Raw genomic sequence first — 12952 nt, forward strand, 5'->3', positions numbered from 1 at the left:
CTACCCGTCCGGACTCATTACCTTTACACAAATCTAAATTTTTTTCCGCCCACATAATTCACAGGTATCCATGGATATCCGTTTAAATAAATAAAAAAATATACATAAACTTAATATTCCACAAATTTAACAAATCCATTCAAAATTTAATAATATTATCCACAAATTTAACAAAACCATTCACAAATTTCCACACAAAAAAAAAAAAAAAAAAAAAAACTTAAAATTCTAAATAACATTATATACAATTTAATAACAATAAAAGAACATAAAATATTTAATATTGAAGGTTATTTAGCATGCATCCATATAAATTCAAAGAAAAAGAATATAAATTAGCAAATATATGAAGGGTAACGGGTACCTAGGAGTACTTCCATTCCCGTCTCATATCCTTCACGGGTTTCGTTTTAAAAATCTTATTCTCATCTCAAATCATTTTATATAAGATTCAAATACTCCAATTAAGAGTCAAATAGTATAGACACCTGCAAAACTTGTATCCATTGTCATCCCTAATAGATCACAAATCAAGGGCTTTACAAATGGTTTGGATGTCTGAACCGGGTGAAATATGATGGCTTCAACTTCCACTTCATTCCTGAACAAATGAAACAAATGGCATATGCCCAGGTTGTAGGGAGATTCTCAATGCCTAACAGATATTTGTCTGAATTCAAATATCTGTAAGGCTAACAAAATTTTAATTAACAAACAAACAAACAAACAAACATACATTTATATTGTTAATTCGAAAAAACTAAGGTTTATAAATATACATACAACTCAAATTAAGGTTAATAAATATATGTAACATAATAGCTAATCATTCATCTTCAATAACAAAAACAAATCCAACTCCTGAAAATTAAAGTCAACAGTTTGATCAATTTATCTCCTAGATCTGGCTTTTGCTTTACTTTTCGGACTTTTTTTGGCAGCCGTAATAGGAGGAACATCAGCAGGAGCAGTGAGGGGTGAGGTCTCAATCTGTTTGTGCATGGCATGAATGATTTCGGTTTGTTTCTGGATGGTTTCCAACAGAACATTATATCTTTCTTCATGTCGCTCCTCCGTAGCATGCTGCTGCTGTTGCAACTGCTCGAGTTGTTGCTTTAATTCTGCAGACTGGATTTTGGGTGGAAATATTGAAACTTTGCACGACTTATAGGAGTTATAGTACTCCGGTCCCTCAGAGCCAAGTCCATAGACTCGACTTCTCCGCTTCCCACCAGCAGCCTCATAGAACACCTTTGACTCATCCACTGTGGAAGAGTTTTGTGTCATCTGCTCCCTGATAGACTCCACCCGTTCCTGTAAATACAGAATGAAAAGATATAGTCACTGCTCTAGTTATGGTTTATGAAAGCAACAAATTAGCAAGTAGTGTGCCAAAAAGAGAAATGAAAAGTTTACATGGACTTCTTTGGCTCGCTGGTCCACAAATGACTGGCCATCATGCTTCCTGGTGTGAGTGTAGACGAATAACTCATGGGGAGTTGGATCCCGACCCAATTGTTCAGCCTGTATGTAAATGAAAACAAATACTGATTATTCCATAAAAATAACACCTCTTTCATAATTTCTATTGAAAACATGGACAACACAAACATTAATTTCCCTACACAACCCATATCGATTTGATGCCTTTTAAGGCTTGCAATTATCATTCCTTCTACCACTCATCACTCAAAGGAATTTCATATTTCTTAAACTAGCTTTATGACATGTACATAACTTTGATTCAGATCACCTGAATTCAATAATTGTCTCAATTTACAAATCATATTATTATAAATAGTTAGACATATTCAATACTCACAAGTCGTTTTCTATGCTCGAGATGGGGAACAGATCCCCCAGTGTGGCAGGCACCTGCAGGACCATCTTCCCCTTTACGGCGATTCAGTTTGTTCTGCTGAGACATGCGGACATATGCAGGATCAGACCACAGTTCCAACCATCTTTTCCAAACATCATGAGGAATAAAAGCAGGTCTAACGCCCTTGCTCTTTGTTTCGCTCAACAGGTCACTGTAACGCATAGCAGCCTTCTTATGCCAGGCATGTTTTACCATAGGATCAATTGCTTGATCCCAGAAGAAACATTTCTGCAAAATTTAAGATTACACAGAGTAATTACAGATAATTGGATGCAAATCTCAATTGAGAATCAGATTCTGTCCTCAACTAAAAGGTGCAGATATATCCAAACGTTATTAGAATTGTTTGCAATTTTTTTATTTTCAATAACCTGCTATCAGCTCATACCTTAAACTCTTGAAAATAAAACTCCTTTGTCTCCTGTGATACCATTTTCCATTTTGCTCCTTCTACATCGAGTTTCTTCTCGAATATCTTTCTAATTGCACGTGAAGACTTATCAGAAGGTAATATCCTATAACATTGAGTGACGCATGTCAGAAGGCTGTCAAAGCAACATAAGTGCAAAAGTATCAACGTGCATATCACATCATCATTATTATATTATGAAAACATCAAACTTACACATCCCCAGATAATGTGAGCTCAATGCGACCACCAAGTACAGAATTTCCAACTTCATCCTCAGGAAGTGCTGGTTGTGGTTGTGGTTGTGGTTGTGGCTCTGGCTCTGGTTCTGGCTCAGGAGGTGCTAGCTGTTGAGTACGTCTAAATATAGCAGGCAACTGCGGACTATTTGGTGATGGCTGCGGTGTATGCACATCCTGTGAAGTCTGGGAACAGCTAGGGGTGAGAAAGGTGGGTGCAGATGGACCTGCTCCATCAGCCATTGATGCTCCCGCAAACATACCAGTACGCACACTAGTCTTTGGAGTAGTCTTACCCCCTGAATCTCGATCCCATCTATTCTTGCCACCAGTATCACGGGCTCTACTCCTTGTCATATCTATAAACAACCATGAAATTACAATTCATTAGGTAAATGCATATTTAACAAATATATTGAAAAATATAATAAGTGCAAATACGGTGCACAAGGTTCCCACTATGCGGGGTCCAGGGAGGGTCGAGTTCATTGTACACAGCCTTTCCCTTTTTTTTTTTTTTTTTGCAAGTCTCTGTTTCCACGAATCGGATCCGTGACATCTTATTCACACGGCATCAACCTTAGCATTGCACCAAGGCTGACCCGCTAAACATTAAAAAATATGCAATGAGAAAATTATAGAGAAATTATTATCAATTATATGCATACAATAATACTGGTCCAAAATGAGATATTGTTGATACACACTCAAATGGGAATAATAAATCTAATTACAAATAAAATCCTAAAAGTATTGGCACAAATTAATCACCATTATCACTGTCATCCTCTATGCAGTGCCCAGTCCAAATCAAAATCAGGCACATCTGATAGACCTTTGTTACTAGTTCGTACTCAATAAATTATCCATTTGGATCTTTTAGAGGACCTAAACCATCATACAACAGACTTCTCTTGGCTCTTGCTTTAATTTTGTAGATCACATACTGATCATAATTATCATCAGAAGCCGGATAAGGAAGATAGTAAATCTGAACTTCTTCAATTGCAAGGATGAACAAGTCATATTTATTACATGTGTCTGTGGGTAAGACTTAGCATCAACCAATTTATGGAGAAGGTGAATTTCAATCCAAGATCAGACTCCTAATCAAACCACTCACACTTGAATAACAGTTCCCAGTCTTAATGGACATGGCAGGTTAGTAATATATAATATAACCTATTAACCTCTTACAAGTGACCATTAATATTTGGTTCCTTTCTCACTGCAATTTGAACCTTGTGTTATACTGCAAGGTACCATGTAAACAGAAAGAAACACATGGGATACCATGTTTCTGAAGGGCCACATGAATATATTTACCTTAGGTGGAATACACACATATATACAAGGTTTTCCTAAATTACTCCTACAATTAAGGAAACATAGCAACCCTACAGCTATCTTGTAGCAGCTTATACTTGCCAATCATGCTTAAATTTTTCACATATAAATAGTCAACTGTTCATAGTTGATATTTATGCTGACCCGTGGTAAAATCGCCACATAATCGTAAAAGTTCTGGCAGCATTCCACTTAGTTCTTCAAGTAGAATGATTATGGCTGTCTAGCTAGTTGTCACAGTAAGCAATTAAGGTCACAATTCTATATATGTGCACCAAGAACAAGAAAGATGCGGACATTGTGTTCAGTGACCTCTAATTCCAATATAAGTTGCTGCATCAATTATGAAATGCACTATGTGAGTGGTTATCATTTAAATTTCATCCATCATCAACTCAACAAATATTTGAGCTTAACATTGAAACTGATCTCTTTCAATCAAGCATTTTCATTTGACATTTTTATCCTCATACTTCAGTTTATTTCGATTTTATATCCACATCTCAAAAAATCATCATTTGTGTCATGGGCTAATATGTACTCGAGTGCTTTGTGCAAGTGTCTAAGTATTTTCTGTCCTGTGTCAATACTAAATCATATGTAATAGTAATATAACTGCCTGTCCACTCTTGGTAACATGATGACAGACTGTCACATTAAGTATATGTAGAGGACCATATTAATTTGGAGGATGATCTTGATGATGATGGTTATTAGTTTTTGTTGTGTGTTCTTTTTTATGGACAATGAGTGGTTATTAATTTAGCAACATTAGTTATAGATAGGTACTTTAGGTTAAGAAAAGTATACGTGTCTCTATGAAGTATGGACTTAATTTGGTGTTTTTTGCATTTATGATTTAGTATTATGTTTTTATGTGGTTTTGTTTTGTTTGCGTGTTTTTTTGTTTGTTTGTTTATGCAATAGTATATATTTTTATTTTATTTTATGCGCCTCGTGTTTCTAAGGCGAGCGCCTCGCCTTGAGCCTAGGCTCCAGGACCCCTTGGCGCCTTAGTGCGCCTTGCGCCTTTAACAACTATGCTGACAGTTGTGTGTAGCTGTATTACGGCAGTCCCTCTGTAGATGAACGAAGACGAGCAGTATTTTCATCAAAAAGTTCTCCCAAATGAGCCCTTGTTAGTAATCTGCAGTTCTAAAGAAAGAAAACCACAGAAAAATCATAGACATACAACCAGATCCCAAGGCCATTATTGGCCATAACAATTTGATACATCAATTTGCTATTCTAGGAACCCAAAAAAACTACTTTGCATTCCCATGTCCATATATCCAGTAACTCGATTGTAAACAAGTAACTTTTGGTTTCATTGGCAAGTTCAAGCCCATATTTATGTTACTAGATGTCCCAAACAACAGAAGATAGGTACCGACAGAGGCGGAGAAGGGTCCATTGACCCCCTTGACTCCGATAAAAAAATAAAAGAGAATTAGGTTTACAGACAGACATTTTGTCGGTAAATGTACAGCTTCCGTCGGTAATTTAACTCTATTTAGAATATGTAACGGAATTAACATTAGCAGCGGAAGTTGCGACGGCATTACTGGTCTCTGATACTTAGTCCCAAAATCAATTTGTAACTTTTAACATATTTTCGTACATTGACCCCTGAGTATTTATTTATGGCTCTGCCATTGGGTACCGATATTCATAAATAAATAAATACATAAAGAGCAAGTTGTATCAGGTGCAATTCTGAGGTAAATTAGATATTTTGCTAAATGAAAGATGGTCCTAGTGCAGCCGAAATCTACGGATATGATAATAATACATATGTCGAAACTGCAAAATTGTAAAATGCCTGTTGTTGTCACCGAGGCCGAAGTCTAGGGATGATAATAATACATATGTCAAAACTGAAAAATTGTGATATGCCTGTTGTTGTCATTGAGGAATAACATACCTGTATAACTACTTCCCTCACCAGCATGTAACTGGGAAAATAAAGGCACTTGAGTGCTACTTGGCTGAGGCTGACGACGAGACTGATAAGGCTGAACGTTACCAGATGGAACTACTTGAGGCTGAGGCTGGCTGGTGCCAGGTTTTTCCTTCTGCATCCTATTGGAGTTGGTTACCATACGGTTCACCACAGACAATGCCTCATGTCTGCTCTGCCACATAGTATGATCACTAGAAGCCATTGAATGAGAATGGCCTACAAAGTATACCAATAAACAATAATTAAAAAAGCAATTGTAAAATAGTGGAAACAAATGTTAAGCATGATACATATATTATCAAGGCACATCCAATCCTATAAGTGAAAGTTGGAGTATTTGATTGTCTGATATATTACACTATTAAAAAACTACCTTGCAAGCACAGCCACAGTTCAATGAATGGTAAACAGTGCTGCAGTTCAGTACAGAATATAGTCAAAGAGACTAATAATAACTGACAGACAAACATGAAATAAACAACAATACTAACTAAAACATCAAAATGATTAACACACATCATTCACATGAAATCATAGCAATAGTCCCCAAATAATTGCTCCCCAGGTATTCAAGTAAGCCAAAGCGAGAAAAAGCATGAATCCATACCACTATGCTCCCTCAGTATCTCAGCGCGTAGCCCGGCTGACTTCCAGTAATTCATAAACTTCTTTTTTACCCTCTTCATAAGGTACACAATATAGTCACCCTTTTTGTTGTAGTTGCGACAATTTTCCCAGATGTAATTTACATCCTCATAAACATCATCTGAGTTCATGTACTTGACACCACTTTGAAGATTGCTACATATTGTTCCAAAATCCATCGGCGTGTCTATTACAGTGAAGTAATCCTGTTTGGCATCAGACACCCCAACCGTCAAGATGCATGAAAGAGAGAGTCAGTCCATGTTATAGATTTGTTATAGTGGAGGAAGCTGTCTAACTCGAAGTCCAAGCTAATATGTAAGACAACACAAGTATGATAAATACGCCAAATAATAACCACTTCTTCACTTTCATAATTGGACGCCATAGAACAATTTTTATTATCCATGTTACATCGCAATAGGGAAAATAGTAGAGACACCATGAGTAGAAAGGAATATATTCCTTCCAAAAGCAACAAACAGACAAATGCAAGGCAGCTACAAATTTTAGAAAGAAATTCTTTAAAGGTTCTCTCCTATGAAGCACGGAAACATTCTTGAACTAACGTTTCAAAGTTTCTACAAGATGTGGGAAACGGAAACGCCCCGAAACGGAAACATTTTTAAAGACCATAATGTAAAACTTTTTTATACTTTATCCATAATTATTTTATATATTTATAATTTATTATGTTTATTATATTTTTTAATATTTATAAATATGCCCCTGTATTTTTAATATTTACACGTTTCCCCCGCGTTTCCGTTTCCTATGTTTTAAGAAATTCCGTTTCCGTTTCCGTGCATCATAGACTCTCATCCAAAATTGGCAAAGGTAACAGTCAGTCGGTAGGTAACAAACTGCTCTGTGTAAAGCAGTTCCGTGATAAATAACTGGGTGAACAAAATCCAGAATCTAAAATAGTACTGAAAGATTTGAGTATCTGTCTGCATCCTTCCAATCCAAGCTTAAGCCGCAAAGCAGCTAGATAGGACCAAGTGTCCACATAAATGATACACTATCAAGTAATCAACATATTTCTTTTTTTTCTTCTTCTTTATTGGTCAATCAATGTTTTCAGGTCATATATTGGGCCAGAATAATTACCAAACCTCAATAATCCAATAGATTAAGTTTAATTTTTTGGTTACAACGGATTAAGTTAATTGAGAACACATGCCCCTAGCGCTATCCTTGAGAAATTCTACACTCTACTAAGATGTATACTGCACCATTTAGTAATTCGCACTTACAGGTAATCCCTGAGAAACAGGATCCACAGGAGCACTAAAAGGTCTAGCTTCATCCATTGCCATTACCTTCTTTATCACCTAAAGCAAAAAGAAAAACAGAAACAAAAAAACATCATAAGAAAACTTGGATAAAAATGCAAACTTTCTCCACAAATACATAATTTAGAAAGATATCTCTCACATACCGCTAAGGAGGTTTTCAATTCTAACTTATTGTACCTAGGATCCTGACTTGATATCTTTGGAGCTGGCAATGCTTGCCTGCTTAAAGAACTTAATCCCTTAGAAGGCATAACCTTAGAACCTGATCTTGAAGACGTAACATTAGGAACCAATCCTCTCGGTGGCATAACTGAGGCATTGGTAGTTTGCCTTGACGTTGCCCCTTTCTTCTGCGAACCATAATTGCTAACTGATCTCTTCTTCTTTGTAACAGTTGAAGTTTCCCCTTTCTTTTTTTCTGTAACAGTTGCTGGCTCATCAGGCCCACTACTATCTATCTCGAGATGAAAAGACCCGCCATTGTCGCTTGAAGAAGAAGAAGACGAGTACCTCAAATCCTTTCCAGCATTAACTTGATCAGACTGATTATTATTGTTAATGTCATCTACCACAGATTTTGTTACGAAGTTTATGAACACTCTTTCGTCGACATTTACCGACGGGGTAGGCTTTTTTGCTGATTTCTTTCGGGCTGGACGCTTCCGCTTCATGTCTATACACAAGAACAATTCACCAACTAAATAAATTCCAAATGTAAATAGGAGGAAAACCACAAACGGAAAGAGTACCTTATTGGATCTGAGTTGGAATTCAATGAGAAAAATTAGGGTTTTCTACAACTTCGTTTCCGTTTTAGCGCGTAGTTATATCAACATCTATGAATCGGAATTATAAGACTGGAAGGAATAGCTGAGAGAGACAGAAAGATCGATTCGGTTAGATAAGGAAGAAAATGGTGCTGCTACAGTCTTACTCTTTGCTAGATGCTGAAGCCGACGGCAGATTCTTCGATTTGGAGAGTAATTTCCTCGTATTTTAACAACCAAAGCAAATAGTATATCTTTAACTTATATATAAAAAAAAAAAAAAAAAAAAATGATATATACAATCCTAGGGTTGTATATAAACATTAATTATCCATGTGTTTTCTTATATTTTCAATAAAAAAGAGAATGAATTTCATTAGAAATATAATAATATATTATGATAAATGTATTTAAATATTTAAGTATTAAAATATCAACAAATTTTAAGTATTGAAAAATAAAAATAGCACTAATAATAACACGAGAGAGATTTTTTTAATTAACCAATATATTTCTTTTTTTTTTTGAAACTAATCAATATATTTCTTAATTTGTATGAAGTACCTTAAAATGGTCTATATAAGGGAATGAATGGAGTAATATTTTTTCGGGGGTCATACACCTATCTTTAAAAGGGCCATCGTCGTACTATTTTAGTGATTACATAAATAAAGGAGTATATCTCTTTTTTTAATGTCTTTCCATTTCCATCAAAATGGTCGATAAACTAAAAGAGTTTCACATTTTTTGAGTTGATTATTTGTAACTATATTAGTAATACAATAAACATTCTAAACACATTGATAAAAAAATCTAGGATTACGTGTCAAAATTTTATGATTAACTTGTATATAATAAACTTAGTTGTTAGTATTTTATTTATTTATTTATTTTGTAATAATGAGACATTAAATTAAATATTTTAAACGTAATTTATATTTGAAAAGTATATGTGACAATTACTAAATAGCAGTCAAGCTAATTTTAAAATATATATATATAATATAAATATTATTTAAAAAAATTAAGATTAAATTTGAATATTTTCCTTCAAAAACATTAGATTAAAATTTGATATTTATCTCAAAAAAAAAACTAATTTAAGAGAAAATGTTTTTTTTTTTAATATGGAAGCAAAAAATTTATTTTAAAATTTCAAGTTTCAAAGTCGAGATATTCCTCCCAGGAGATAGCAAATCTCCTTCAAAACTTCCAAAATTAGAGTAAATTTCATCAATCGTGTACAACCTTTGTCACATTTCACAATTTGATGTACAACCTTCAATTTGTCACACTAATATGTACGAATTTATAGGTGACCTCCCACTATGGTGTACAGCAGGTAAAAATGACCGGTCAATGCTCAGTCAACGCGCCACCTCAGCTTTGACCGGTCAAAAAGTCAAAAAAATCTAACCACTTAATATAAAATTACTTATATACCTCTATCTCTCCATATATTCATCTTCTTCCCTCCATTTCATTCTCTCTTCAAATTTCTCTCTAACACCTCTCTCTCTTCAAATTTCTCTTTCTAACTCATCTCTCTCTAATTCCTCTCTCTCTCTCTAATCTCTTTCTCTCTCTTCAATCAAGCTCTTGTCAATTTTGAAATCCGTTGGCTGTTGATTGTTTAAAATGATATGTGCAGCCCATGCTCTTCTTTTGCCAAATATTAAGATTATCAAAGAGACGCTAATTAAGCACAGGCTAAGGTAGCTTTAACATCAAATTATTTACCGATTGAAAAGCAAATTTAGTAGGTATCTAACATTTATCAAGACATGGTTTTGCCCATCTTATGCTCGAAAAAATTGCAGCAAATATCAAACACCTTCCTTTCATAAAGTTGAACCTTATGATTTAAATACCTCGGACATGGTATTGCATCACAAATATTTCATTCAGTGGCCTCAACTCAAATAAACAACAGAGGGCATCTCCATCAATCATAATGCCAACTTATGACTTGCTTGACTTGTATTTTGATAAATAATTAAAAGTAACAAGAAGCATCAGTAATGCTTGTAACATTGTAACCTATTTATTGTGTCAATATTACTAACCACTGAATGATAGAAACACATAAACCCACAGAAACAACTCAAACATTGTCCACAATTGAAAAGCAATAAGAAGTTAAAGTAAATCCGCTCCTAAAGCACAAAGTCAATCTGACCATGAAACTCCCTAAAGACAAGTTGGACTAATAACCATATCACTGACACTTCCTCAATTTCAAAATAAGGGCCAATAAGAATCCATAAGAGTTTGATCGAAGAGAAAGAAAGAGGTTAGAGAGAGAAATTTGAAGAGAGAGAAAGAAATTGAGGGAGAAGATGAATAGATGGAGCGCATATAAGTAATTTTATATTAAGTGGTTGAATTTTTTAGACTTTTTGACCGGTCAAAGCTGAGGTGGCGCGTTGACTGAGCGTTGACCGGTCATTTTTACCTGCTGTACACCATAGTGTAGGGATGACAACGGGTAAGGTACCCGCGGGTAATGTCATTCCCAAACCCTTACCCTTTTATTTTTTAATTACCCGTACCCGTCCCATTACCCTAACGGGTATACTTTTTGCATCCCATACCCTTCCCATTTAATTCGCGGGTACCCGCGGGTACCCTTACCCGTTAAGAATCAATAAATAACAAAAAAAATATTACAAATTTAACAAACTATAAATTTAATAAATCATCAATCTAAAAATTGAATGAATTGAACCTTAATTAATAAGAATAAAGTAGCTTAGTGGTATCACTCAATTGTTGAAAAATAAATGGTTGGGGTTTAAATTTTATGTCTTACATCTAAAAAACAATGATATTTATTAATATAAATTTTTTTTATGACGGGTAACGGGTACCGGGTACCCTAGGGGGTATTCCCATACCCGTCCCATTACCCTAACGGGTAATGATTTTAATCCCATACCCGTCTCATACCCTTTTATACAGGGTACGGGTAGTCCCAATAGGGTCGGGTAGTGCCGGGTACCCGCGGGTACACTACCCGTTGCCATCCCTACCATAGTGGGAGGTCACCTATAAGTTCGTACATATTAGTGTGACAAATTAAAGGTTGTACACCAAACTGTGAAAATAGGCAAACGTTGTATACTATTAATGAAATTTACCCTCCAAAATTATGAACGGTTATTGAATTTATTTTCACCATCCGATTGTATTATATAAGCTCGAGCATGATCTTGCAAATTCTTGATTTTACATGATCTTGCATATATATATTTTTTTATGGAAAATGATCTTGCAGATTCTTAAACGTTACTAAAATACTCGATTATAGATATTCGTTAATACAGTCTTGATCACATGCACTTTAATGACCATATAGAATTTGTTCATTCATCGTTAGATCTAGGTTTATTAGAATTCTAAGATGAAGATTCAAATTATCATGAGGCTTAGATTTAATAAGCTTATATCTAACGGTGAATGAGCAAATTCACTTGCTCATTAAGGTGCATGTGAAAATCCCTGTTCGTTAATATTTGGATCAAAAGAACCTAAATTTTTATAGGCATAACATTCATTTTAATTCTTAAATTAAAATTTCAAAGTCAATTAGGATCTTAAACTATCAAGATCATTAATTAAGTCTCTAAACTAAGCAAAAGTCATCAATTGAGCCCTTATATTATTTTAAAATCAGAAACTGTGACTATTTGACATTGACTGTAATGATCTCTATGTTGGCTCAAAATGCATTTGGAGAATAGGGTCTGAAACTATTCAACCGAATAATTTTCAATGAGAACTCAATTAATGATTTTTGTTTAGGATGAGGACTCAATTGTGATTTTTACTTAATTCAGAAACCTGATTGATGATTTTGATAGTTTAAAATCCTAATTGACTTTGAAGTTTTAGTTTGAGGATCCAAATTGATATTATGCCATTTTTATATGTATATGAATAGATAATTTGATGAATATTTTATCATGATATACATCTTTTTATTTAGAATATGAATTAAATTTTGTATGTTTTTTTTTGGTATCGGAGGAGGGTGAAACCCAAACAAAACAAGGAAAGGAAAACTCATTAACGACCCATCCTATATGAGTGCTGGCCAAGCCGATCCTCACAAAGAATAGCCTGGAGGCCTACAAGAGGCACATCACACTCGTGATGATCCAAAGGAAATGACCCTGCGAAGTTCGCCATCTAATCAGCAGCTTGATTACCTTCACGAAACGTATGAATCAGACTCAGCTCTTAATCTCGACTCCTGTACTCCTGGCATCTCGTCAACAGCCAAGCTAATCGGTGGTGCCTGTCAGTCTCCCCATGTATCATTGCCAAAACAGTCTGTGAATCAAGCTCCACTTGGACCCTTTTGTAACCTCTATCCCAAGCCATTTTAAGCCTGAAGTAG

The 12952-nt window shown here is 34.9% G+C and overlaps 1 protein-coding gene across 2 annotated transcripts; it reads right to left on the minus strand.

Moving 5' to 3' along the window:
- Positions 1–721: 721 nt before the first annotated feature.
- On the minus strand, positions 722–8787 carry LOC136226078 (uncharacterized). 2 transcript variants are annotated; one of them, XM_066014373.1, is made up of 10 exons: positions 8533–8787; positions 7927–8456; positions 7742–7819; positions 6448–6691; positions 5802–6056; positions 2508–2889; positions 2271–2427; positions 1823–2110; positions 1417–1524; positions 722–1314 (listed from the first exon to the last, which is right to left on the minus strand). In XM_066014373.1, exons 2-10 carry the CDS (start codon positions 8452–8454, stop codon positions 892–894), a joined length of 2463 nt encoding a protein of 820 aa, XP_065870445.1. In that variant the 5' UTR covers positions 8455–8456; positions 8533–8787; the 3' UTR covers positions 722–891. The 2 variants fall into 2 exon arrangements, with proteins under 2 accessions (XP_065870445.1, XP_065870446.1); XM_066014374.1 differs by having other exon boundaries at positions 2271–2397; positions 8533–8786.
- Positions 8788–12952: the final 4165 nt, after the last annotated feature.

This window comes from Euphorbia lathyris, chromosome 4 (assembly GCF_963576675.1).
Source record: "Euphorbia lathyris chromosome 4, ddEupLath1.1, whole genome shotgun sequence".
Classification (NCBI taxonomy): Eukaryota; Viridiplantae; Streptophyta; class Magnoliopsida; order Malpighiales; family Euphorbiaceae; genus Euphorbia; species Euphorbia lathyris.